Source organism: Colletotrichum scovillei, assembly GCF_011075155.1.
Source record: "Colletotrichum scovillei strain TJNH1 chromosome Unknown Contig00006, whole genome shotgun sequence".
Classification (NCBI taxonomy): Eukaryota; Fungi; Ascomycota; class Sordariomycetes; order Glomerellales; family Glomerellaceae; genus Colletotrichum; species Colletotrichum scovillei.
This window is the reverse complement of record NW_023336264.1, coordinates 4718169-4742597: the sequence shown is the minus strand read 5'-3', so window position 1 is coordinate 4742597 and position 24429 is coordinate 4718169. Positions and strand designations below refer to the sequence as shown.

The following is a 24429-nucleotide window of genomic DNA, read 5'->3' as shown; positions in this document are numbered from 1 at the left end:
ATTGCAAAACTCACGCCCCAAGCTGCTGCTTGCGGTACTTCCAGTATCCCGCCCTCACAGGATCCCACTTGGCCGCCAACCGGTCCAGATACTTGGCCGCCTCCTCCTTGTGCCCCTTCTCCGCCAACACCTCGGCCAAGAAATCCAGCGCGTGGCTGCTGCGCACCTCTTCCTCTTCCTCCACGCCCACATTCTTGACAAACTGCCCCGCAAACGCCTCGGCCGTCTCGAGCTTGCGCCCGCCCTTGACCAGCACGCCGCGCAGGTAATTCCACGCCGCCTGGTTCTGCGGCGCCAGCAGCGTCTTCTCCTCGACGTACCGGATCTCGCGATCGACCACGTCAGCGGGCACCTTGGGGTCGCGCTCCGTCGCGTGCGAACCCTCCGTAGAGTGCGCCGGGTCGCTGAAGACGAGGAAGAAGCGGTGCGACCACGCCGAGTTGTTGCGCACGTCCTCCTCGATCCAGTTCTGCGTCGACAGCAGCTCCTGTAGGTTCCACAGCCCCAGCTTGCGCACCAAGTACTGCCTGTAGCTCCAGACGTGGTAGTTCTTGGTGTCCTCCTCGAGCATGCGCGTGAGGAACTCCGTCTCGGACCGGCCGAAGCGCTTCACCTCGTCGGGCGTCGCCTTGATGCCCTCGTAGTAGTGGTCCAGCAGCAGCTGCCGGTGGTGCCAGATCTGGTAGTTCTTGATGTGCTCGAGCGAAACCTCGTTGAGCCACTCGATCTCGTCGGCGAGCGGGGTCTCGAGAGCCCGGACGATCTTGAAGCGGTACAGCCAGACAGTGTAGTGCGCCGGGTTCATGGAGATGACGTGCTCCGTGAGGCGGAGGCATCGCGGGCTGTATTCCTCGGATACCATGACGGCGCGGAGGTAGCTCATGACTAGACACACGGGGTCAGCGCCCAACGTACTAGCAGCTTACAGTCAAACTTTCAGGCAGAAAAGACTTGAATTATTTACCCTCGGCGTAGTCCTCCGGATAAGCAATCGTAGCGAGCGCGCCCTCGGGCTCCTCGGCGGGAATCGGCACGACGTCGTCCCACTCCGGGTCCGTCGCGTACGGCCCCATCTTGTCGCCGTAAAGCTCCTTCCTAATGGCCGACATCTCCCTCCGTCTCTGCGTCTCCTCCTGGATATCCTCTTTCGTAATCTCCTCGACCTTGCCCGTGGCGGCGTCCGTGACTCCGGCGCTCGCAAACTCCCTCCGCTGAAGGAACCGCCTGTGCAGGATCTCGAGCGCGGTAAGCTGGGCCTGCTTGGCGGCGCGCGCGGCGAACTGCTCGAGGGGGTACTCGCCCACGTCGCGGCCGTTCTTGTCCCTGCCCCAGTCGTAGACGGCGGCGGTACCTGTACCCTTTTCGGCCTGCGTCGTCTTTTGCCGGTCGAGGCGGCGGATGGGCGGGCTCTCGCGGTTGACCTGCTTCCAGAACTCGCGCTCCGCCTTGTTGTTGAGGCAAATCTCCTTGCTCGCCACGCGACGTACGAGGCTCGCGTTGACCCAGGCCTGTCGCTCCGCGGGTGTCAGGCTGTGGAGTCCGCCGGCCTCCTCTCGCTTTCGCTCGTGCGGGTTCGTCTGGTAGAAGCGGTGGAGAGAGCGCTCGTTGACCGTCTTTGGTGGTTCTTGGGCTACGGCGGCGGTGGATGGTGGTGTTTGCTTGCCTGCGTCGGGAGAGCCTAAGTCAGCATGCGGGAGGAAGAAAGCTCGGAACCAGAGGTAGTGAGCGACGAGGAGGGTCCAGAGAGAGGAGCTGTATGATCCGACAATAAGGAACACGGCTGATGCCAACGTACTCTTGCTCTCAGCTTCCTTGGCTTTGGAGCTGACCTTTGATTTGGCGGGCATGTCTGCGGTTGGCTTTGGGTTATGGCGGGGTTGAGCTGGGCCAGCCGAGATCAGACTGTCTTTGGGCTGTGGAAAATGCTCTCCAACGGCCGATACCCCACCACGGGAAGATGCCCCTGGACTTTTCGACACCGAATTTCTCTCAAGACACATTCCAAGTACCACCAGATTAAAGACACCTGCAATTGAGCATGCGTCCCTCGTACGACAGTGTCAATCAACAAAGCATTAATTTTAGCACCGCAAGGTGGACTTCTAAGCTCTCAGCGCCGATTAAAAATAGATACATGAAGCCGCACCCACAGCTGTTCCCTTCTCCTCCTCATATTATCATGTCGTATGGCGAATAACCCAATGTAGCCAGTAAATCTTCTCTGCCTTGCACCGTGGCACGGCCGGTTAGAAAAAGGTAGTGTAGAAGCAGATTGAAGCTTGTCGCAACCTCATCAATGGCTCTCGACGCGCCAGAACTTCCAGCCTTCTCGCTCGCCTACGCCCCCGTGAACGCCCACCAGCTTCTCGACGCCCTCGTTGCCGTCGGCATTCAGGAAACTCTCTTGGTCGATTTCCATGCCCCCTTCATTGTCTTCGTCCATTCCGTTCTTGAGGACTGCCGGCCAGAGCACGCCCACGCCGTCACCGCCAAGGGTTGTTTCGAATTTTTCGTAGCCTTCGTCTTCCAGTTGAGATTCCAGCCTGTTAAGCTTGTCCTTGGGCACATCTGGCTTCAGCAGAGTAATGGAGCAACCGCCGCCGCCAGCGCCGGTCAGCTTCGTCCACCCAATGCCTTCGTGATCCACCAGCTCTCTTATCCGCTCCAGACGCGGGTGGGACACCCCCAAAGAGACGAGCAATCCGTGATTGATCGTCATCAGCTCTCCCACTTTCCGTAGACTTTCTTCCTCCTCGTTGTCAAATGCCTCATTTCCAATCAGAGTGTCTGCCGCGACCGTAACCTTGTCGATGGCGTCCAGGATACTGCCAACCAGCTCCGGATGTGTCTTCTTGAGCTTGCCGACCTTGGCCACTTCGAATGCCGTCGACTTGGCCTGCTTCGTGTCGACGAGGAGGAGGGGGAGCTCGGGAAAGTCCCAGAGAGGTCGCACGGCCGGGGGTTTGCTGTAATTCGTCCGCTGGAAGACTACAGCCTTGCCTTGGGTTGAAACGGTGTTGTCGACGCCTGAAGGGTTGCCATGTATGCACATCTCGCAGACAAACGCCCACCGGTTGATTCTCTCCACTTGCAGCCTGGCCTCGTCAGGGGGCTGATCTGGGTGTGGGCCTGACAATGTGCGCAGCTGCAGCAGAAGAGCCGCTGCCAGGCAGACGGCGATCGACGCACTGCTGCCCAGACCAGCGCCAATAGGAATTGTTGATCGAAGAGTGTAGAGGCATCCTGTGAAAGACTGGTGGCCAAGCGATAGGAAGATGTACAGGAAGGCCGAGGCCGAGTTTTGGTGCACTTTTCGTACTTGGTCAGACTTGTGCGGTGATATTTCTGCGAGGTTTGGTTGGATGGCTGCAACCAGGTCCGGGTCAAGCTCCGTCACAAGGTCGTAGTAGGACTTCTTCTTCGAAGGGTGCTGAAAGGTGGCCCACGGCAGGTCGTCGATATTCCATGTGTGTTGCAGGTCGATATCTGGGAAACGGAGCGAGACTGTTCTCCTCGACTTGGAGAGAGAGGTGACAAGAAGGTATGATCGCAAAGAGATGGCTGCGGCGATTGCGGCCTGTTGGTTCGACGTGGGTCAGTCAGATTATGGGCCAGATTGATGCAGGGAAAAAAGGGGGTTTGGGGCGCAAACGTACCTTGCCGTGAACGACGGCGTGCTCTCCAAAAACAATGACTTTTCCTGGTGCCGAGACCATGAAGGCCGGCATCATGGGCGAGGACTGTTTGCGTTCCATTTTGAGGCGATGCGCCAGGTTGCCGTTGCCGTTTACATAGGCGGCGGGCGGTATGCCATTGATGGCAATGCTGTCAGCCCCGTTTCGCGTTTCTGGAGCAAAGACAGCCATGTGATGCGTTGCTCGGTGGTGCAAATAGCCAAAATCCAATGTATGCGAAGGCGCAAAAGGAGGTTGTCGGTATCGTGTGTTTGTTCGAGAGCCGTACTAGAGGCAGCGCATAGGTAGCCCAACTGTAGGGTCGTCTAGCGGGTGCCGAATGGGTGGTGCTGTGAGGGGTCAATTGGTGGGTAGTAGCGGTAGCGGAGCGAATCGAGACGACAGCTGCAAGATGGGTCGTGATAGCAGGCTTGACGAGGTAGATGGGTGCTGGCGTAAGTGGTGCAGAGCGGGAGGCAGAGCGAGCGAGAGAGGGTGGTGAAGCAGAGAAAAAGTTGTTGGGAGAGAGCGTGAGAGAAGAGAGGCGGAAGCGGAAGCGGGTGACGATCAGCGGCGCGCGTGAGTAGTGAGAAGAGAGACAGGAGGATGGATGCAGGACTCCAGGAGAAGGAGTGGCCCTAGGTCGTTGGTAATACAGCAATCCAAGGACTTTTATTAGAGGACGAGAGAATGGGACGCTGGATTCAGTTAGGCAATTTAGCTTTCCCAGGTTCCGGGGGGTGGTGGATGGGCAAGCCGCAAATTGGACAACGTGGTTGCGCAGCTGCTGGAGCTCGACGTGGACAAGGAGAGTCGATGGGTCACGGAACGAGGAAGCTGGGCCCGTCATTAGGTATTAGACAGGAAACATGGGGAAAGACGATCGCCAAAGGGGGTAAGCCTGTAAGGGCAGACAAGGTAGCGTGCCTATGGGATACTTTCTTCGTGATGGAAGGTAGACTACTTGGCGAGAAAACTGTATCATGACAGACGAAGACTGGGGTGTGGTTAATTCAGACGTGCTCCGTTAGAATGCCTGGACACCCGCTCTGGGGCTTACGGCCTCCCTCATGCTTGGGAAGGACGGACAGAGAAAAGACGGTATCGCAATTGAGACTTGATTTAGATGCCATGCGGGAGAACGGGGGTCCCAGTCCGGGGGTGGAATGTTTCCAGATCCCGTAGCGGTTGGTTGTCCAGCCACAAGAAAATCTTTTGGAAGCTCCAAGGGCCGATTCGATGGAACTAATGGAAGCCCACGCCCACGGTCTAGGTAGGTACCTGGTGGCTCATTGGGCCAAATGCGCGATGCAGGTCTTGTTGGGACTTGGGACGAAACGCAGCTCTGGGAGAAGCACGATGATGCTAGCCTTCCACAGTAAGGGCTATGCTGCTGGAGCGCGTGATGGTTAGGTTTCTGACGATGATGCCTGGCAGTCATTACGCTTACTTGTCATCAATAATGTTACCTGGGGTCCAACACAACACAGCCAGGGAACATACCGTCGAATGGCCTATCCTTGGTACCTTGCTTTCTCGCGGCACCTCGCCGTGCCAACATGACGGCTGCGCTCCTCCATTGGCTCGCTCTCGCGTCTATCCCCTGATGACTGAACTTGTTCCCGGCCTGGTGGGCAGTTTCCCGGCAAGCACCCGATTGCCTTGACAGGGGTTGCTGCAGGTGGAATCCGTGGAACGCTGGAAGGAGGGCGGCCATCAATGGCCACCTGCTTCTTACCTTGCACTAGCTCTGTCACCTGTGGTACTTGGGGTACTTCGTCGATGGCACCTCAAGCTCCCTTCCATGGGCACTTCTTAGTTCTTACCACCAGGATACATTCTTGTCTCCTGCACAGCCCTGATGGTGGGGGACACGACTTGAACACACCAAGTTGGGAACAGCAGCCCTTGACAGCGCCACATCCAACGCCCAGCTGCTCGAGACTGGCGTTTCGCATGCGAAGCTGACAGCTCGGAGCTCTCGAGCTGCTACCTCACTGGTTTCAAACCGCAGCTGAATCGACTCTTCGTTCAAGGCTTCGATTCGATGCTGACCGGCTGCATGGTACCTCTATTGCCCGTAACTGTATGGAGTACGTAGTACTCAATATGTCTTCCATCAAAAGCGATGTGAAGCAACAAGCCTCGCGGCTCATTACCAGCAGTCTCCAACAGCACCACACGCAAATCAGGCTTGCAAATGACAGCTATGGGCGTCTCCAAGCCACCGCCGAGAAGCTTTGAGTTGCGGCGCGGCTGGGAGCTTACGACGGCAGAATAGCCCAGACGTGCCAGAAAACTAGTACGCCCACTGGACGACGACCCCTAAATCGCCAGTTGTGTCGCCATTAGGGCAATCGAGCGTCGTTTCGTCTGATGCCTCTGCTCGTTCGTGGTAGGGGCTGTGGTAGCACCGATCTGCTCCAAGGGCGTCCGCATAGGCAGTTCACCCCGGCCAAGAGCCTCTGACCAACATGGGCAGTCCGATGCGACCAACACCACCGATCACGGACTCGACATGCGTTGACCCAGCCAATAAGAAAGAGATTGCATCGTGGATGACACAGAGAAAGAACCGAGACTCGAAGCGGTGAGGTATCGCAGCAATTACAATATCAGGGGAAAGGGAGAACAAGCGCCAATGGATACGACAACCCGTCACACAAACCCCTCCTGTCTCTCTAATTCGTGACACCTTCACCGTTTGGCAGCTCCGTGTCTGGGATTGGAAAATGGGCAGCATCGCCGCATCATAACGAAAAGGCTCAGGTTAACTGTGTCGATGCCAGCTCTCGTGAGGCTCGTTTGGAAATGCAGCGGCGGCCGTGCCTGGAGCACCGTTTTCCGCCAGACATGAACGCTTACCGGCAGGCAGTGGATGCCGCGCACACGAAGGTTGGCTTATCGATACCTTGCCGTTAGATCCCTCCGCCGGGCGTGCCGGGGAGCTCTCAGCTTGACCACCGAGGCGCAGACTGCGCAGTGCATTTGCGGGTCAGTCTCCTCACCTAAGGAGACTTGTCGATCGCCCAGCACGACAGCTAGAAACAAGCAAACGCTTGGCAGGAACAGAGGCCGGTGATGTTCTCGTCTTGCCAATGCTTCAGGCGCGCAATCTCAACAATAACGGCTGCATGTTGCGTTTGCGATAGCATCTACCAAGGAATGACGCCGCTTCAAATGACTTGGCATGGAGCATTGTCAAGCCTATCACACTCGGGCCCTTAGACAGCCTCTACTCTGCGATCGTTGGGTCCCAGAGATGATCCAGAAACGAGAACTTCAATGCACTTGGATCCAGGTGGACGTTCCGAACTAGCCACGGGATACCAACTTAATAGCAGTGCCACATCAACGTGCCATGGGAACCTACTTTTTCGTATTGCGACTTAGCCCAAGCAACGGCTTGCAACCTTGCGTAGAGCTATCAAAGACTTGGGACACAATGGGCAAAAGTGTAATCCACGGGGGAAATACTGCAACGGCGGGGTAAACGTCCAGCTGAGCCAAAGCATTGAGGGGAAGTTCAAGCTTGCTTGGCCTCTTCAGACGGAAGAACAATGCATATCAGCTTTAGGCTGTCACACAATTGAGCCTATCACTAAGCTACCGGCTCCTACACTAACCTAGGACCGTCGCGTCTGTGCCGCTCCTCGCCGGGCGTCAGCGTCACTCGTCCTGCATCGGTATCATCCTGCAGCCTCACTGCCCCGCCAAGTGGACTTCGTACTCCATTATCTCGGATGCTCCGATGTTGACTTGACAATAGAAAACACAAAGACTTTGGCAAGGCCTGAGAATCTTCCCGAGACATCATCTCGAGCAGAGAAGCCATCCCCTGTATCTTTATGCTCGAAGCTCCAAAGTACCTTTGTACTATCCCCCGGCCCGCACCGAACCCCGCGCGAAGAGCTTCCCGCTGACCCCGCGAACCCCGGAATTGCCGTCTTCAACTCGATATCTCTATCTGCAGAAGATACCAAACTCGCCCTCGCCGTCAAAATCGAACAAGCTCGCAGCGATGGCCGTGACGGAGCTCGCCCTTCTCCAATTCAAGGAGCCCCTCACCGAGGAGGTCAAGGAGCTCATGGACTATTGCCAGACAGTCCAGGACACCTGGGTTCTGCGCCAGAAGCCCGGCCTGCCGCCGACCCGGATAGAGCGCGGCACCGCCATCCTCCAGCAGGTCGAGGATCCGACGGTGGTGCTCCTGGCGGCGCAGTGGGATTCGCCGCAGGCGCATGGGGAGTGGATCGCGTCACCAGAGAACCAGAACGTCATGGCCAAGTTGATGCCGCACATTCACATCGAGGGCCCACGAAGCGTGCTATTCTTTCACATTGACGCGCCCATCTTTGCGAAGCCTGTATCAGCACCGTCAGAGACGAAGGAGGGGGCTGCGGAAGCGGAGACGGAGTCCAAGGGCAAGCAACCGGAAGCGCCGGTACCCGAGGAAGAGAGCAAAGGAGAGGGCAAGAAGAAGGCGCAAGACGAGCCGCCATCCCTCCTGACGTCGCCGGTGCTCAGCGTCGGGCGGTTCGGGGTGAAGTCGGAGAGGAAGGACGAGTTTGTCAAGAAGTACGCCGAGGCCAAGTGGGTAGTCGAGGAGTCGTCGAAGCCGTTTCCCGTCCGCGGCGGTTGGCGGATCGAAAAGGCCGCCGAGGACCTCGAGGAGTATGTCATGTACTGCGGCTGGGAGACGGTGGAACAGCACAAGGCGATCGCGGAACACGAGGGGTTCAAGGAGTGGGCTGGCATTCAGGAGTTTGTGACGGGAACGGACATTTGGCACTACAAGCGGCTCATTTGAGGTGCCTGTGATGGTACCCACGTCGATAGATCAGAGACACGGAGTTAGATGGTAGATGGCCTCCTAGGGTGTTGCAAGCACTGTCCGATTTGCAAGAGGACCGTTAGAGAAGAGAGGCGCGGGCGGTGGCAGTCTTTTGTGTTCAATGGTTTCTTCGTTGGCGGGAAATGTCTGACTAGCAACAAACGTTGACGCAGTCTCCATCTCATCTCGCAAATTGCCTAGGTGATATTCCTCTACGCCATGTTATGTGGTGACGCAGGTTGCCTCTCCCGTTCCGCGTTCATCTCTTCCGAGAGGGGACGAAGAAGGGGAGAGTCAACACTGCGCTTTTCAAAACCTCATTTTTCCCCCAAATAGACCGACCGGCCAATAGCCCCACGAAAAAAACACAGAACCCAGGTGGGGAAACGAGTCAAGATTTCATTCCATTGACCTCATGACAGGCTATCCGTACTCATGCTTTTATATCCCCATCGAAGCTCAAAGAGTTTTTTTGACGATTTTTGTTTCGAGACGTTTTTACGGGACTCGCTTATGCGGAGGACTTGCCCTTGGGGTTCTTCTTGGGGACGTCCTTGATCTGGAGCTCTGTTGGGGATTCGTGGTTAGCGACAGTTTGATTGATTCGTAGATTGTCCCCGGTCTGTAGTATCTCCTTTCCCTAGTCCTCGACTGCGTACGAGGCGTTCCTCTAGAAGAGAAATTCGAGTGGGAGAACTGTACCGAGGGATGATCTAGAAGGGGGATTCAGAACGTACGAGGGGGGAGGGACTGCTTGAGCTTCTCGGCCTTGTCGGAGTCCTTGAGGACGAGGGTGTAGAGGTGGCGCTGGCAGCGGACCTTGAACTTGATCTGGGAGTTCTTGGTGCTCTTCTTGATGCGAGCGGCTATAATTGCGATACACGTTAGAAAATTGCTGGTCCTTCTTCCAAGTTTCCTTTCCCTTTTCTCTTCGAAGCTCGCGATTCGCCTGCGTTCTGGCGAACACCATCGTTGATTCGGCTTCGTCGGGCAGGTAGTAGGGAGGAATGGGTCAGGTCATGGCATACAGGAAGCGTCCTTTCTCCGGGCAATCTCAATGAACTAGAAACAGCAATTGTTAGTCAATTTCGTTCTACAAAATTCCGTGCAACAGCAATTCAACAGCGGCTGCAACATACCTGCTTGATATCACCGATTTCGCGAGGCATCTTGGCGGTATTTTTCGGGGGGGATTGGCGACAACGGAGGGGGTCTTGTCTGGTCGGATTGAGTGGTTGCTGTCGTGAGACTTTCGTGGGCTTTTTTGGATGGAAAATTGATTTTGTGGGATGGACCCCTGTGGCAGCGAAACGCACGGGCCAACGCTTGCATCCAGTGCTCGAGGTCGAGCCCACTCGGGGAGGGGATGCATCTTGCGAGGTTCGACCTTATCTTATCGGGGCGGGCTGGAACTGAGGTGTCCAAGGTGACCTGTCGGGGGTTCTGTCACCGACCACACCGAGAAGCGGAGTCGGGTTCCCGTCGGGTCCCACGGATTTCCAGGTTCCTCCACAGCCACAGGCAGCAGCTGCCACACCATTTCAGATGGGACGTCACTGTGGCACGCGTCACACACCCCCGAAAGCTCTCGGGGTAGACGTGGCGCTGGACCAGACCCTCGGCCTGTACCTTTCCTTGCGCATGGGTTGACGACGCTTCAACTCAAACCAGTCTATAAACGAACACGTCGCATAACACGTTACCAAAGGTGTCCTCTAAGCTTTTTACATACCTTATAATTGGTGCTCTTTCTGCTCCTGTTCGCCGCGTTGAAAACCTGAGGTTCTGGCCATCAGTTCCACGAGACGACACTGTCACTGCACCGCCACATCTACACAAGATGCCTACACCACTCGACAATGCCATGAGATCCAGGGTCCGTATCTGCCAACATGATTGCATTTAGTCGCTCTGCTAATACTTGAATAGAATGCCGTACTCGGTAAAGCAACATACAATCGCACACAAAGACCTAATTGCTGACCGTTTACTAGCATTCGGCGGCTTGGTCACGGCAGTAGCTGTCTGGGCCATCTACGGCGGCGACATGTTCCCCGCGGGGCCGGATCCCACAGGCAACCCCGAGGACTGGACCAGAGAGGAGATGAGGAGGTGGCTCGCGGCGGTATTTGCAGCTCTCTTCTCCGTCTCCGTCATTGTGTACTTACATGTATCATAGCGAAACCTGTTTCCGCAGGACAACGACACGCGCGAGGAGCTATTGGCACGCGTGCTGGCCAACATGAGAGCCCCGAGGCGATGAGCTGGTGGGACGGAAACTTGTAGTTGCTTTCACTGCGTAAAACGATTTATTCCATTCGCTTCCTTGACCCGACGAGTCACCTTTCCGCTCGTTGGGTGACCTAGTAGTAATACAAATGTCTGCGGAGTGTGAACCCCGAAAATGCTCTTGAAAGACGCAAGCACTCTATTCAGCTAACTTCCCCTTTACAACTCGTCTCTTCCAGAGGTCTTGCCCACGGTGGGCTCCTCCGATGTGACCTTGCTCGTAGACTTCCAGTTGAGCGCATTGAGGCGCTCCGACAGGTGCGGGTGGGAGAAGTGGTAGGTCGCGTACATCCAGTCGGCGTCCATGGAGCTGAGGTTCTGGATCTGGAGCTTGAGGAGGGATCTGGCCAGCTCAGCAGAGTATCCGAGCTTCTGGGCAAAGGCGTCGGCCTGGAACTCGTACTTGCGGCTCAGGATGTTCATGAGCAGCTTGACGACGGTGTCCATGGGGGAGAGCGCATCGGAGAAGAGGATGAAGCCGATGATGATGGGGTGCTCCGTGAGGAAGCCAAAGTCGGCGTACAGGGAGTTGTTGCTGATGAAGACGGAGAAGAGGGCGAAGATGTACAGGAAGTGGGCCTATCGCTGTTAGTGAATGATGTTGCGCCGGTTGGCTATTGACATACCTGAGAGATGCCAAAGAGGCGCGTGGTGTGGCCGAGACTCCAGTGACCAAGCTCATGGGCCAGAACGGCAACAACCTCTTGCGTCTCGCTCTTCTCAATGAGGGTGTCGTAGATGACAATGTGCTTCTTCCAGGGGAGACCGAAAAAGTAGGCGTTGCTGTGGGCGCTGCGCTTGCTTCCGTCAATCACATAGAGCTCGTGGAGGGGGAAGTTCAGGCTTTTGGCAAGGCTCTCGACGCCGTTCTTCAACTCGCCCTCTTCCAAAGGCGACAGCTTGTTGAACAGGGGCAGGATGGCGACCGGGTAGATTGTGATCATGAAGACTTGGAGACCAGCCGCGAAAGCCCAGAGGTAGAAGAAGAACTGGTTGCCCGTCTTCTTGACAATGGAGAGGAAACCGGCGAGGATCGGGGGCGCGAGGACAAAGGCGAGGAGCTGAGACTTGATCATGTCGGTGACGAAGAGCTTGGGCGTCTGCTTGTTGAAGCCAAACTTCTCCTCCAGGACGAACGTCTGGTAGATGGAGCTAGGCAGCGAGAGGACCTGCTGGATCATGATGAAGGCGAGGACGAAGACGATGGACTGGGAGATCTCGCCGGTGAAGCGCGCCGGCGCGAACTTCAGCAGCAGGTGACCGGACCATGACCAGAGCTTGGGGAGGACATCGAACTGGATAAAGGCAATGTTCTGGATCTGACCCCAGAGACCGCTGATGAAACCGAATTCCGCTTTGGCGCGACCGTAGGCTTGAGACTTGTCGAAAACTTCCTGGGAGACTTCCTGTTCGAGAACCTTGGGGGGCTTGGTGTTTTTGAGGACCTGGTACTGGCGGAGCGAGAGGAAGCTCTCAAAGACGAACTGGCCGACCGAGAAGCCGAGGATGAGGCGTTTCCACGGGAAGAGGGGTCGGTCCAAGAACCGCGCGAGGCGTTGAAGGAAATCCATGTTGGCCTCTCTTTGCTTTTCTTCGGAGTCCGGAAGGGTTGCAAAGGAGGGACAAGAATGGAATATATGGGATTGGAGATGGGAAAGAAGCAGGCTCCGGACCTGGTCGCAAGCTTGGGTACGGAGTATTGTTAGCTCAGGCAAGCTGTCCACAGTGAGCCGGCGAATGGGACCAAGTGGGGGCGGGCTGGTGCGGTTCGGGGCTTGCGGCTGCCGGCAGGGTCGATCATTGGCTGCGAGGACTCCAGCTTACCCCAACTTTAATTGGCTGAAACACCCGCCTCATGCAATGTCTTGCGTGCAGACGAAAGCCCCGTCCGAACGGTGGAACCCCGTTTGATGCATGAGCGACGGGAACTGCCGTTGGATTGCAGGAAAGTCTTCCCGCAAAATCTCGAAGCTGTCGATGGTGTCACTTTGAGCTCCACGCCGCTCGACGACAACCACACAATTGCCGCCAAGATGATGCGTCAATCCATCACAGGCCTGGCGAGGGCTTTCCTCGCCCGCCCGGCTACCCAGCCGGTGCGCGTCGTCATTCAATCGACATCACAAAGGTGTGCCTCAACCCCTTAGCAGCAGAGGTGAAGATAGTAGCTAACCGGCACCATAGGACGTTCTCCTCCCTCCCCTCGCTGCGTCCGTCCATCACACCTCTCACATCCGCCTTCCGCCGGCCGAATGCCACGCCGTTCACGCCCTCGACCGTCGATGGTGCCATTGCCGACTTGGTCCCCACGAGCGCCATCACCGAGCACCCTGCCCTGGGCGCCATGCAACTCCGCTGCGGTCCTCGCAACACCATGAACCGCAACACCCGCCTGATCCAGAAGCGCAGACACGGCTTCGTTTCCCGCATGAAGACCAAGGACGGACGCAAGATTGTGGCACGGAGGCGCCAGAAGGGCCGCACGAAGCTCGGCGTTTGAATGTAACGTGGGAGGATAGAGCTACGGAGCACCGTGGAAATGACCAGACGACATTGCTGCGGATGAGGAGAGAATGGCACGATTACCCCAGACAGAGTTCTCAGGGATGGCGTGGCCAAGGTTGGGCGTGGCCTAAGCCGGATTGAAGAAAGATTCCAACATTAGAGCCTCCGCGAGAGGTAGTGTTCAATATGTATCAATATGAAGCCAATGTACAACAACTCAACCAGTAGGTTTCAGGGAATTCGTTGGATTTTGCGGGAATCGCTTGCCGTTGCAAGCATCCAACATTCATTCTCATGCAAGTGTCTAGGTCGAGACAGTGGTTCTCTATGCCGAGAGTGAAGAGATTATGTTCCTGGCGACGCCCTCAATTGCATGCTCTCGGGCACGGCGAAGGTGTGGTTAGCTCTGAGAAGCAGTGAATGTAGCAAGATATTCTGTTCGGTCATCCTCGAATGGGGCCTGGCAAGTTCCATGACATAACGTTCTTTTGAAATTACTAGCATCTGTTCAAAGACACAATGTCATGCCCGCATCTTTTCCAACCGTACCCCTGCCGGGCTTAAAAGGAAGAAACGGCCAGCAGCATTAAATACCGGCAGCCCCTATCGTAATCCCGCAGCAAGCCGGACCTTTTTCCGCACAGCTGGCTATATCATAATGCTTCCCAGACCTGCTTATCAGACTTTGAAAGACCTTTTGCTGGCTCTTGGGCCTTGGCTGTAGTCCGGACAGCATAGACAGTACAAAAAGAAAGAAAGGTCATCTCGATCCGCCAGTGTCACTTGATTCGACGCGTCCAGGGATAGGGGGTCCACGAACCAGATCAACATTTCGTCATACTCAGGGAAGCTCAAACGCATTCTGCGCGCGTCGTCGGATGGAAAAGCAAAGAACTCATAGCTCTGCAACTTTTTGACTTTCGATAGTGACATCGGTGGCTCACCCCCACATGGAAGTTCAACGGTCTTAAAAACGGCTCCCCTTTCATAGTGTAGTAGTTGAAGTTGGCTCTTCTATCTTGTTCCCACCTAGTGAAATAGTGATTCCCTGTCAGGCTCACTTACACAATCATCCGTGCCCCAAGACAACCCCATAATGCCTCCTAAAAGACGCTCAACCGGAGCGGCGTCCGGTGCCAGTAAGAAGGCCAAGACGACTGCTCCCGAGGCTGAGGCCTCTTCACCTGCGTCCGCATCGGCCCCTGCCGATGACGACCGCGGTAAGAACCGCTGGCCAGCCAAGAATACCCGCTGGTCGGCGGTCTCGGCGTCGCGTAACGCCGATGAGGACTACAAGAAGGCCTGCGAGGAGGTCGCCTATGCTTTTGAGTACGTAGTCCGTTGTCCCTTTGGCACCAATGATGATGACGAGGAAGACGACGAGGATGACGAGGACGAAGAGGAGGACGAAGAAGATGACGAAGAGGAAGAGCCTCAAGCCAAGGGCAAGGGCAAGGCCAAGTCCAAAGCAGCCGACAAGAAGAAGGCCACCGCACAAGGCAAAGACAAAGACGAGCAGCACCTCGCCTACGTCGAGCTCGAGAAGAAGAAGAAGCCCAAACAGAAATGCGACGGCGGCAAGACGTGCGTCTGCACCAAGCCGGCGGCCGAGTACCCGGACGCGCCCTACGCGATCACGCACGCCGGCTTCCGCAAGCTCATGAACCAGCAGATCCACTGCCAGGTCCGCGACCCGGACAGCTTCCGCATGTACACGTACAACGATCACATGGCCTACGGCGTACTACAGGTGCTGCAGAACCTCGTGCTCGACTACGAGGAGGCCAAGGGGAACTAGCGGGAGCAGTGGGTCATCTGCGAGGCGCTGTGCCCGTTTATTTGGTACCTGAATGGTGGTGACTTTGCCATGTAAGTCTTACGGTCAATGACTCTCTTCCTGTCGAGATGGGAGTAACTAACGTGTTCCCAGGGCCGACGACGGCGAGTTCGTCGACGAGACTGCAAAACTCATCGGCAACCTCTTCCTCGCAACCCTCGCCCGCCTCGAGTTCGAGGGCGTCCTGGCCGCGGACTCGGAAGTAGAAGACCTAGGCTGCGTCATGGCCGGCATGCTGAAAGTCGCCTCCGCCTTCCGCGGCTTCGACCTCTTGTAAGACGAGACTGTCCACAAAAAGTCCAAGAAGCGTCCGTTCCCCTTCACGGCGGAGAAATTCGACAGCTACGTCGCCGCGTACGCCAAGAAGCACGGCATCACGCTCAAGGGCGTCCCGGGGCTGAAGGCTCTCGTTGACGATCTCGAGGGCGAGGAGGAAGAGCTACCTAACGCCGAGGAACACGGCGAGGACCCCTGGGGATGGGCGGATGCGCTGGCGTCGTATAAAAAGGGGAGGAAGATTGGCGGCGATGATCTGGATATCACGTCGTGGACGCCTGCGAAGCGGAAGCAGCATGCTTTCAACAAGAAGGATCCGCTTGGGAAGAAGGAGATTGACGCTATCAAGAATGGTATGGTAATGATGCTGGGTTAAGAGTTGGGTTATCGCTTGTGTTGGATCAGGCACAGGTCTGGGAGCTGCTTTTGGCTTACTATTGAGAGATACAACCCTATATTATTAAACTGGAACTGCTGAGATCAAATCCGAAAGGTTGACTATTTGACGACAGTTCCCATTGGCGCCGCTCGTTCTACGGGAGACTCGAGCCCACCGTCTTGTTCGCTACCGGTGGACAACAGTCAACCAACCATACCACTAGAGTTTGAAGGAGAGTTGAGAAGAATAGATATACGCAGGAACTAAATCAAACGGGGCTAGCCAGGCCAGCCTCACACGTCTTGGTGTCCGTATAACAAGCCAAGAACAACTTGTCACTCGCCTCCCCGATCCAAATCTTATACCGCCCGGTGGGGTTCGGCACAACCCAGTTCTGGCTGACCACATCCCATACGCTCAGATCCCGCCTCGTCAGCTGCAGCGTCACGGTAGCGCCCTCCCCCGGCGCCAGGTTCTTCGTCTTGACAAAGTCGCGCAGCTGGATCACCGGCGTCTCGGGCCCGCCGCCAGGGAACTGCACGTACGCCTGCGCGGAGGCCTTACCAGAGTACTTGGTCCCTGTATTGGTCACTTTCACCGACACGGAAAAGACAACGTCAAAGAGGGCCGGGTTGCCGCCCTGCGCGCCGCCGGCTGGTGGACCCGGTTTCTGCGTGGTGCTGTACCCCTCCGGGTATGGATACGTCTCCGTCTTGGAGGCGGCGACGGCGTCCTTGGCCTCGGACTCGGTGCACCAGGAGTAGATGTACCGGAAGATCTTGTTGAAGCCGGACGGCGCGACGCCCTCGGTCCAGTCGGGGATGGGCGCCGTGTACGTCAGGATCCCTTGCTTCGCGGGACGGGCCGGCGGAGACGCGGTGAGCGCCGTCGCGGAGCTGATGGTCGCGCCGGTGTAGGAGAAGGCGGTGTAGCTCAGGCCGTGGCCAAAGGCGAAGCGCGGCTTGATGCCGTTCTTGTTGAGGTAGCGGTAGTCGATGTAGAGGCCCTCGGAATAGGTGTCCTGGGGCTGGCCGAGGGAGCCGCCGACGAGCTGGGTCACGGAGTCTGGGAGGTCGGATTCCTTCTTGGTCATGCTGTAGGGGAGGTGGCCGGAGGGGGAGGCCGCGCCGAAGACGATGTTGGCGAGGGACTCGCCTGCCTCCTGGCCGGGGAGGTGGGCAACCAGGACGGACTTGACGCTGGGGAGATCGATCCACGAGTCGACGAGGATTGGTCCGACTGAGTGAATAACGACGACGACGTTTGAGTACTTTGCGGCGGCGTCCTGGACCAACTTGTTGCCGTTGTGCCAGGCGTCGAGACCAGACGAGCTTCGGTCACCGTTGTTGCCCTCGACGACGTACTGGTTCTCCCCAGAGTCCGAGGTGATGAAAACGAATGCAACATCGTCTGCTGTTGGAGCCGGCACAGAGGGGAAGGAGTCGGTGTTGTAGAACGTCACGTTGCTGGCTCTCTTCTTAAACGCGGTGATGGGATCGTCGAGGTAGACGTAGTCGACCGTCCCCGAGCCCCAGCCGATGCCGAGCAGACCCTTATTGCAGGATCGATCGGCACAAGCGTTGGGACCGTCCGGGTTCGTAATGGCATCGGTGCCAAAGACCTTGATCGGCGCCGACGTGGCGATGGGCAGGAGGCTGCCGTTGTTCTTGAGCAGGGTGATGGCCTCCTGCGCGACCTGCCTGGCGACGAGGTAGTGGTCTGCCTGCACCTGGACCATCTCGTTGACGACGCCGCTGGGGGAGAAGGGGAAGGCTCCCGGGTAGAGATCTCCCACCCTGTTGCGGGTTCCTGTGGCGAAGTTGAGCGCGGGGAAGCCCGAGTCCTGGCCCATCTGGTACCAGCTCGCCAGTACTCTGGTGGCCATGTCGTTGATGCGATCCACGGGGACGGATCCGTTCAGCACCGCCCTGGTGAGGTCGTACATCCAGTAGCTGTAGCCCGTCAGGGGAACTTGCTGGTCGCCGGGGGCGTTGAAGTCGAGACCCGCGAGAGCAGAACCACCACCGGACATGTGGGAAAGCCAGTCGCTCATGACGAAACCTTGAAAGCCGAGCTCGTCTTTCAGAATGCCATTGATGAGATAGCTGTTCTGGCTGCATGCCGAGCCGTTGACCTGGTTTCCGTTAGTTCAAGTCTTGATGATGTGTACAGAATGCTTACCGCATTGTAGGCCGTCATCACGGATCCTACGCCTGCGTGTACGCCATCTGCAAAAGGCCATAGGTAGAGTTCATGGAGTGTTCGGTCGTCTGTCGTTGTTAGTCAAGAGACCAACCACTGTTTCTCTCTCTGTCGGTAACCTACCGATGTTGGAGCTGTAGCCCTGCTGCAGAGGGTTATACATGCGATACATCTCCTGCTCGTTGCCGATGAGATGCTTGATCGTGGCGATGACGCCCTGCTCCTGGACGCCCTTGATCGTCAGAGCAGCAGCCTTGCCCTGCAGCGCAGGATCGGCCCCGAAGCCCTCCCAGTTCCGGCCACCACGGGGCTTTCGACTGGCGGTATGGTCAGCTTGTTCTGGACGACACCATCAGGGGCAGAACATACCCTATGGGACCCACGGCCGGTCCAAGGTACACGTTGGCGCCTTTGCCTCGGAACTCCTTGCCTATGGCAACACCGCGAGCGTACATCAGGTCCTTGTCAAAGGTGGCACCGGTAGTGATGCCGGACGGGAACACCGTCACGTTATCGGCTTGACGCAGACCGGTTGCCGAGTCCGCGAGGCATAGCTGGGGGAAACCGACACGGAGGGCACTGCCGGAGTTTCCAACGCAGCGGCTTGGCTATGTTAGCAGGAGTTATGATGTTTTGATTGAGAAACGCACCCTATACACGTTAGTTGAACAGCTTGCACGACATCACTCCGTAGTCGAGACTCACCCATGAAGATGCCAGTTCCGGACGTGATGTTGGTCTTTTCAGCCAACGTCATCTTATCAACCACAGCTTTCGCCCTCCTATAGCTGTCTGTCCAGTCCGAGGCCCAGCCGCCGTATGGCGCTGGGTAGTAGGGCGCGGCGACATATCCGGCAGGCACATCGGATCTTACTGATATCACGGCGGCGTCGCAGGATGAGATGTGACTGGCGAGGAGGGCTACGGCCAGGGACTTGACAGAGAATGTGTTTGCCATGGCGGCGGTCGATTGGTCTCGTTACCGCAAGGCTCTTACAGGCTAGACTCGGACCAATGGTATAGGTCACGAGAGGGAGCTACGTCAACACAGGCGGACGAACAGGAGCTACAGGACCCGCGACATCGCGAGCACCACCATTCACTTATATACTACGCACGGGATATCCAGGCTACTGGCGGACCGGTAGCTCTCACTTGTCATTATGACTATACACTCCAATCACGGGCCCTTACAGTCCGCGTGGTATAGAAGGCAAGTGACAACAGACGATCCGCTTGGCAGCTCCGTGGGCTCTACTGACCGCAGGGATATGCAGCCATACCTGACAGCTCATGATGTCCTGATAGCTACCAGAAGGGTCCAAGAGCATTAGAAAAGGGCAGATATTGCAACGTATCAAGGTTGTGGGATGCTCCCTTTGGGCAGCTGTGCTGGATTGTTCGGGCCTATGCTTGTCAGATATGAGCGTTAGAGTGGTCGATCGACATGTCGCGTAGACAAAGTATGGTTTGATACGACAGCGCCAGCGATAAGTCAGTGCAAGGCGGGGGAAATACCACCCTTTGGAGATTCTGTGCTGCAGTCTTTTGGTACAAAGGATGGATTCGGTGTTGAACCGGATTAGCGGCCGAAACCGCCTCGCTTCGGGCGGGAGTTGGTAGGTGGGAACCTGGGACTTGGAGTTAAGCGACGGCATTCGCAAGTCCCCGGGGAACAATGACAGTTCGGAGTCGTTGACTCTGGTTGAGAGAAGCAGTGGGTATGACAAGATTAAGCCGTGAAGAAGACCCACGCTCGAGGCCCAAAGGGTCGACAAGACGGCGATAATAACCGCAAATGTCGACATGGCCGATCCAAGGTGACATGCAAACTGGATGTGAAGATCTCCCTTGTTACGTGCAGGGTGGGCGCTTGGTGGGAATGCCTGGCGAGCTGTGAGCGGTCAGCAAACTGTAAAAGGGAAAAATACTGCTCGTCCGGGCTCGGCTCCGACGCGGGGAGAGCTGTCAGTCTGTCAGATTGTGGCCGGGCGTTGCATTGCGCGCGTGGTTCACTGGCAGGCCGCAGATGTCTATTTCCTTGAATCAGTGCATATGCAGCATTGCAAATGGGTGTGTACCATTGGCATGGTGGTACAAGACGGACCTCGTGATACCCCAAGAGGTCTCTGCTTGGGGTCTGCCACGTCCACCAGATCGAGTCTAGGGCACTGCTGAAATTAGGAAACTCGCAAGCGAAGAGCACCAGGCGGTCGGAAATCCCAAACTCGGTCCAGCGGCGAAGATCGATGGGGCAGGGGTCAGGGGTGACGGAGCGCAGATTTCGGCTCTTGTTCTGCACGGAAAACGGGAATCGATCAATAGGCAAGGTCGGTGGAAGCGGCACGGCATGAACGGCAATCTTGGGAAGAAAGAAGGTCAAATGTCGGTTCGAGAGATGGCGCGGTGATAGCTGAATGAGATGTGTGGTAGTGTCCGATATGTCGTAGCTGATGGCTGCAACGTCGACTGGTCGTGAGGGGGATGCATTGAGGTTGTATTGGTCCAAGAGACCAGGACCAAGAGACCAAGTGATGGAGGGCGAGGAAGAGGTCTCGTGGGCGCGGACTCCGGATGACAGCCCTTCTTTCTAGAATGTCTCAACCCCGCGTTGCTAGGTCGACATCTGATCATCAGGTACGGGTGGCCCGGTGGGAAGAAGGGACGAATCGACGATGGACCGTTGACCGTTGGCCGTTGATCGTTAGAACTGGGAGGGTGTGGGAGAGCCTGCTGTAGTGTAGGCACTAGACAGACGTAGAGAGAAGCTGGCAAGGACGGCATCACGGCATGCATGAATGAAGCTGCCGCACACCCATCGTGTAGAGTCTAGAGACAAGAAGGAAGCTGCGAGATTCAGCTCCGAAGCTCCCAAGCTCCCCAAGAGGCGGCGGAAAGCAGCATGACATAACGCTGCCGCCGACCCCAAGTCTCCAAGCCTTTTCATCCCACCTCCATCTCACTCTACCGCAATCTAGTGGCTTTGGTGTTGCATCTGCCATCCATCTCAGCTGCATCTTCCCGTCTTTAATCACATCCACATGCTTTTTTCTTTTGCAAATACTCTTGTCAATAGTCTGTAGGCGTACCTTAATGCCGACAACTATGGGCGTGATGCTCCTGGAACTTGTTCTGCCTGACCGACCTCCATACTCGATTGGGAGGAGCGGACCGTGGTACGAGAGCATTCGTCCGCGTGATGCCTCGAGAGCGGCTCTCCAGCGTAGAGGGCCGCGTATCACCACACGAGAATCCCGATTTGGTTTTACGTATCTCAGTCTTGGCTTTTGACTCGACTTACGACACTAATCGGAAAAAAAATCAAACTCGCACAAGACCATATTGGCAGCATTTTGTTGAGCTCTTGCGGGCCTCGTCCAGGGACTCGCCCGGGGGGCCGGCGGGCTTCTTCCAGCAATCGGCCGACCGCAATTGACCACCAGTTCGTTCGGACAAGGACCATTCGGCCAGCTTCATTAACAACTTGTTCCCGGTGCGGACGCTATTGTTTCGACAGAGCCCAACAGAAGTGGGAATTGCCCAGCTTCACCCCGGCTCGTCGCCGTCCAGGGACCATCCACTCAGTCGTCGTTGTTCAATGAGCGGCAAGCCCACTATGGGGATGCTTGGCTCACGTGGCGCCAAATGACACCCCAGGATCGCAGAGTTATTGAGCAGAAACTCTCATTGCTTGTCTCTCAGTCTCTGTCTTTGCACGACGGATACCCAAGGATCGAGATGTCTTTGGCTGACCGCACGGGCGCTTCCTTACCACCTTGACGGTCCATCAACCTCATCACACCCACGTGGATGCTGTTCCTCATGGTTGGACTGATTCAAGACCAATATCACTCGAGGCTTGCTACTAATCACTCCGAACCGCTGACCTGCCACCAATACTTGGCTATAGCGGCCAGGACCAGGTCTTGTCCTCTTGTCTGTCTGACGAGACCACCCAATGGCCAAAGCTGTCTATCCCGCACTGCGGCCCCCCCGGTAGGACCTCTTGAGCTTGGCCCCCTGCTAGATGGAGTATGGAACCGCCTTCTCCAAGAACACATCTCTTCCATTCGCAACTGGCGCTTCTAGTGCCGATTTCCGCCGCTCTGTGCCTGGCGAGATTGCTCTAACTTGCGGAGGAACTGCCAGAAACCGCAAAGTCTTGCGTATTGTTTGCTTTAGCGTGAGAAGTCTCACCCTGGCTCGCATATCCCCAATATCGAGGGGAGTTGGTTTGCTAGCTACCGGCCCCCAACCTCGCCCGAGCCATGAATGCTTGACTTGGAGGCATGGTGGACACACCGCAACCCTTACAACGGACCGTTGTCTGGGGTGTACGACTCGATGTCGATCCACTGGCCTCTTTACCCCGGTGCTCCGTTCGTTGCTCTCTTGGTTATGTATAAGACGTTGCGGCAGCGTGGAGGACGATGGCTTGCCTTGTCTCTCTGTTCGTTGTGCCTCACGAGAAAGTCCTCGAGTTTCGTCCTGTTCCTGTTGTCTTGAGTTGCTCCCTCTGCCGTCATCATGTTGGCCAAGCTGTCTCTTCTCCCCTTGCTGTCTGCCGCAGTCTCGGCATCTCCCCTCCTCGATGTCAGGGCCCCGGTGGCTGCTCTCGACGAGAGAGCCGTGACGGTGTCGAGCGCCGACCTGTCCAACTTTGAGTACTACGTTCAGGTAGGACATTGCCCAGACTTCTGACCTGGCCGCGTGCGCTAACATGTAACACAGATGGTGGCAGCAACCTCTTGCAACAGCGAGGCCGCCGCCGGTGCGTCAATCACCTGCAGCGCCGATGCTTGCCCTGATGTCACCGCCAACGGAGGCAAGATTGTGGGAACCTTTTCGTAAGCCGACCAGATACTCCTGACTTTTCACCTTTCACCTAAAGGTAGCTAACACGCTCCAGCGGTCTCGTCTCTGGCCTCCAAGGCTTCGTCGCCACGGATCCCGTGAGAAAGAACATTGTCATTGCCATCCGCGGCTCCAGCAACGTCCGCAACTGGATCACCAACATCCTCTTCGGCTTCGACGACTGCGACTTTGTCGACGGCTGCAAGGTCCACACCGGCTTCGCCAACGGCTGGGACGAGATCAAGGACTCCCTCCTGGCCTCCGTCAAGTCCGCAAAGGCCGCCAACCCCAGCTACACCATCGTCGGCACCGGCCACTCCCTCGGTGGCGCTGTCGTCACCATCGCCGCCGCGGACCTCCGCCGCGACGGTTACCCCGTCGACATCTACACCTACGGCAGCCCCCGCGTCGGCAACGCCGCCTTCACCAACTTCGTCACTGCCCAGACCGGCGCCGAGTACCGTGTCACCCACGTCGACGACCCCGTCCCCCGCCTGCCCCCCATCCTCTTCGGCTACCGCCACACTAGCCCCGAGTACTGGCTGTCCACCGGCAACGCCACCACGGTCGACTACGCCGTCGCCGATATCAAGGTCTGCGAGGGCGCCGCCAACACAAAGTGCAACGGCGGCACCTTTGGCCTTGACGTCGACGCCCACTTGTACTACCTCCGCCGTACGGGTGCCTGCAGCACCGACGGCTTCGGCATCAAGGAGAGAGAGGAGGACATCTCGGACGAGGACCTCGCTGCGCGCCTGACGGCTTGGGCCCAGCAGGATATCGAGTACGCCGCGTCGCTCGAGGAGTAAGGAGGGCGACGGCATGCCGTATACACGAAAGAAAATTAAATGTCATGACCATGTTATGAAGGGCAGGGAAGCGGGCTTCTGGAGTTTTAGGGGAAGCATCATCATCATCATCATCATCATCATCATCAAAAAGGATACCATCAAGGGATATCCCCAAGCCATTGCGGCTAAAGGAGATATCGTCAAGACTATTCACGTACATAATTAGTATAGTACATAATCCACGCCCAGCGTCAACCTGGGCGTTGAACCACACCACTCTTCCCTCTGAACAAGCTGTGAGAATCCAAGGACCCTATCTGTGACGATGGGAGAGCCGTACCAGCATCGTCAGCACGATTCCACGAGTGGGACGCACCCCGGACGGGTACCGAGTCCGGACACACAAAAATTCCCCCCATGTCATCGACTGACTCGCAAGTCCCGTCAACTAGAGACCGCGCGGTACCCAATCAAGCAAATTCCGCATCCTAGATTCCCAATACAGCGTTCCTCTTACGGCAAACCGCGTGTTTCGTTTTTCCCCCGTACTAAGAATGGCACTGGCGCGTTGGAACGGAACGGCGGTTGTGTTACGTATATATTGGCCGCTTGGCATCGCGAACTGTGGTACAGGATAGACTTTCCCAGAACGAACCATTTCATCCACCTGAAGCTTGTGGGGGGTTTGGTGACCATTCGGGATATCGTTCTGGGATTTGAATACTCCGTATCCTGGTACATAAGCGACCCTACATAACCCAGCGCCCACGTGCGGAGCTTGCGGATCA

At 56.7% G+C, this 24429-nt stretch overlaps 10 protein-coding genes across 10 annotated transcripts; 5 read left to right on the top strand and 5 right to left on the bottom strand.

The window, feature by feature from the left end:
- Positions 1 to 10: 10 nt before the first annotated feature.
- Positions 11 to 1939, bottom strand: HER10_EVM0001446 (prenyltransferase alpha subunit; the record flags this gene model as incomplete). Its single annotated transcript, XM_035482862.1, has 2 exons — positions 965 to 1939; positions 11 to 885 (listed from the first exon to the last, which is right to left on the bottom strand). Exons 1-2 carry the CDS (start codon positions 1845 to 1847, stop codon positions 11 to 13), a joined length of 1758 nt encoding a protein of 585 aa, XP_035332158.1. The 5' UTR covers positions 1848 to 1939.
- Positions 1940 to 2107: 168 nt separating this feature from the next.
- On the bottom strand, positions 2108 to 4751 carry HER10_EVM0012156 (mevalonate kinase). The gene is made up of 2 exons (XM_035481557.1): positions 3657 to 4751; positions 2108 to 3577 (listed from the first exon to the last, which is right to left on the bottom strand). The coding sequence occupies exons 1-2, from the start codon at positions 3864 to 3866 to the stop codon at positions 2294 to 2296; spliced, it is 1494 nt and encodes a 497-aa protein (XP_035333472.1). The 5' UTR covers positions 3867 to 4751; the 3' UTR covers positions 2108 to 2293.
- Positions 4752 to 7695: 2944 nt separating this feature from the next.
- HER10_EVM0001181 (uncharacterized protein) lies at positions 7696 to 8484 on the top strand (the record flags this gene model as incomplete). Its single annotated transcript, XM_035470936.1, has 1 exon — positions 7696 to 8484. The coding sequence occupies one exon, from the start codon at positions 7696 to 7698 to the stop codon at positions 8482 to 8484; it is 789 nt and encodes a 262-aa protein (XP_035332124.1).
- Positions 8485 to 9019: 535 nt separating this feature from the next.
- HER10_EVM0012236 (60S ribosomal protein L38) lies at positions 9020 to 9677 on the bottom strand (the record flags this gene model as incomplete). The annotated part of the gene is made up of 4 exons (XM_035481634.1): positions 9020 to 9075; positions 9246 to 9374; positions 9537 to 9570; positions 9648 to 9677. 4 exons carry the CDS (start codon positions 9675 to 9677, stop codon positions 9020 to 9022), a joined length of 249 nt encoding a protein of 82 aa, XP_035333484.1.
- A 476-nt stretch (positions 9678 to 10153) lies between these two features.
- HER10_EVM0004377 (uncharacterized protein) lies at positions 10154 to 10780 on the top strand. The gene is made up of 4 exons (XM_035474025.1): positions 10154 to 10384; positions 10438 to 10450; positions 10503 to 10633; positions 10688 to 10780. The coding sequence occupies exons 1-4, from the start codon at positions 10349 to 10351 to the stop codon at positions 10769 to 10771; spliced, it is 264 nt and encodes an 87-aa protein (XP_035332495.1). The 5' UTR covers positions 10154 to 10348; the 3' UTR covers positions 10772 to 10780.
- Positions 10781 to 10795: 15 nt separating this feature from the next.
- Positions 10796 to 12476, bottom strand: HER10_EVM0005326 (peptidase family M48). The gene is made up of 2 exons (XM_035474947.1): positions 11424 to 12476; positions 10796 to 11376 (listed from the first exon to the last, which is right to left on the bottom strand). The coding sequence occupies exons 1-2, from the start codon at positions 12366 to 12368 to the stop codon at positions 10957 to 10959; spliced, it is 1365 nt and encodes a 454-aa protein (XP_035332610.1). The 5' UTR covers positions 12369 to 12476; the 3' UTR covers positions 10796 to 10956.
- A 354-nt stretch (positions 12477 to 12830) lies between these two features.
- On the top strand, positions 12831 to 13700 carry HER10_EVM0003851 (ribosomal protein L34; the record flags this gene model as incomplete). Its single annotated transcript, XM_035473514.1, has 2 exons — positions 12831 to 12925; positions 12982 to 13700. 2 exons carry the CDS (start codon positions 12831 to 12833, stop codon positions 13295 to 13297), a joined length of 411 nt encoding a protein of 136 aa, XP_035332436.1. The 3' UTR covers positions 13298 to 13700.
- Positions 13701 to 14356: 656 nt separating this feature from the next.
- HER10_EVM0012619 (uncharacterized protein) lies at positions 14357 to 15791 on the top strand (the record flags this gene model as incomplete). Its single annotated transcript, XM_035482012.1, has 5 exons — positions 14357 to 14631; positions 14679 to 15067; positions 15101 to 15171; positions 15233 to 15380; positions 15423 to 15791. Exons 1-5 carry the CDS (start codon positions 14511 to 14513, stop codon positions 15789 to 15791), a joined length of 1098 nt encoding a protein of 365 aa, XP_035333529.1. The 5' UTR covers positions 14357 to 14510.
- A 271-nt stretch (positions 15792 to 16062) lies between these two features.
- On the bottom strand, positions 16063 to 19085 carry HER10_EVM0010545 (glycosyl hydrolase family 3 N terminal domain-containing protein; the record flags this gene model as incomplete). Its single annotated transcript, XM_035480001.1, has 4 exons — positions 18366 to 19085; positions 18120 to 18313; positions 17976 to 18064; positions 16063 to 17928 (listed from the first exon to the last, which is right to left on the bottom strand). The coding sequence occupies exons 1-4, from the start codon at positions 18449 to 18451 to the stop codon at positions 16063 to 16065; spliced, it is 2235 nt and encodes a 744-aa protein (XP_035333262.1). The 5' UTR covers positions 18452 to 19085.
- A 2967-nt stretch (positions 19086 to 22052) lies between these two features.
- HER10_EVM0001948 (lipase) lies at positions 22053 to 23787 on the top strand. Its single transcript, XM_035471680.1, has 3 exons — positions 22053 to 22673; positions 22728 to 22843; positions 22906 to 23787. Exons 1-3 carry the CDS (start codon positions 22524 to 22526, stop codon positions 23657 to 23659), a joined length of 1020 nt encoding a protein of 339 aa, XP_035332221.1. The 5' UTR covers positions 22053 to 22523; the 3' UTR covers positions 23660 to 23787.
- The last annotated feature ends 642 nt before the right edge of the window (positions 23788 to 24429 follow it).

What these genes read in the sequence shown, in the direction of transcription:
- HER10_EVM0001948 (XM_035471680.1), top strand. Translation starts at nt 22,524, where the DNA reads ATGTTGGCCAAGCTGTCTCTTCTCCCCTTGCTGTCTGCCGCAGTCTCG. An exon ending in ACTTTGAGTACTACGTTCAG is followed by an intron (nt 22,674 to 22,727) that starts GTAGGACATTGC and finishes CATGTAACACAG; the next exon opens with ATGGTGGCAGCAACCTCTTG. An exon ending in AAGATTGTGGGAACCTTTTC is followed by an intron (nt 22,844 to 22,905) that starts GTAAGCCGACCA and finishes AACACGCTCCAG; the next exon opens with CGGTCTCGTCTCTGGCCTCC.
- HER10_EVM0004377 (XM_035474025.1), top strand. Translation starts at nt 10,349, where the DNA reads ATGCCTACACCACTCGACAATGCCATGAGATCCAGG. An exon ending in TGAGGAGGTGGCTCGCGGCG is followed by an intron (nt 10,634 to 10,687) that starts GTATTTGCAGCT and finishes CATGTATCATAG; the next exon opens with CGAAACCTGTTTCCGCAGGA.
- HER10_EVM0012156 (XM_035481557.1), bottom strand. Translation starts at nt 3,866, where the DNA reads ATGGCTGTCTTTGCTCCAGAAACGCGAAACGGGGCTGACAGCATTGCC. An exon ending in ACGCCGTCGTTCACGGCAAG is followed by an intron (nt 3,578 to 3,656) that starts GTACGTTTGCGC and finishes TCGAACCAACAG; the next exon opens with GCCGCAATCGCCGCAGCCAT.
- HER10_EVM0005326 (XM_035474947.1), bottom strand. Translation starts at nt 12,368, where the DNA reads ATGGATTTCCTTCAACGCCTCGCGCGGTTCTTGGACCGACCCCTCTTC. An exon ending in GCCTCTTTGGCATCTCTCAG is followed by an intron (nt 11,377 to 11,423) that starts GTATGTCAATAG and finishes TAACAGCGATAG; the next exon opens with GCCCACTTCCTGTACATCTT.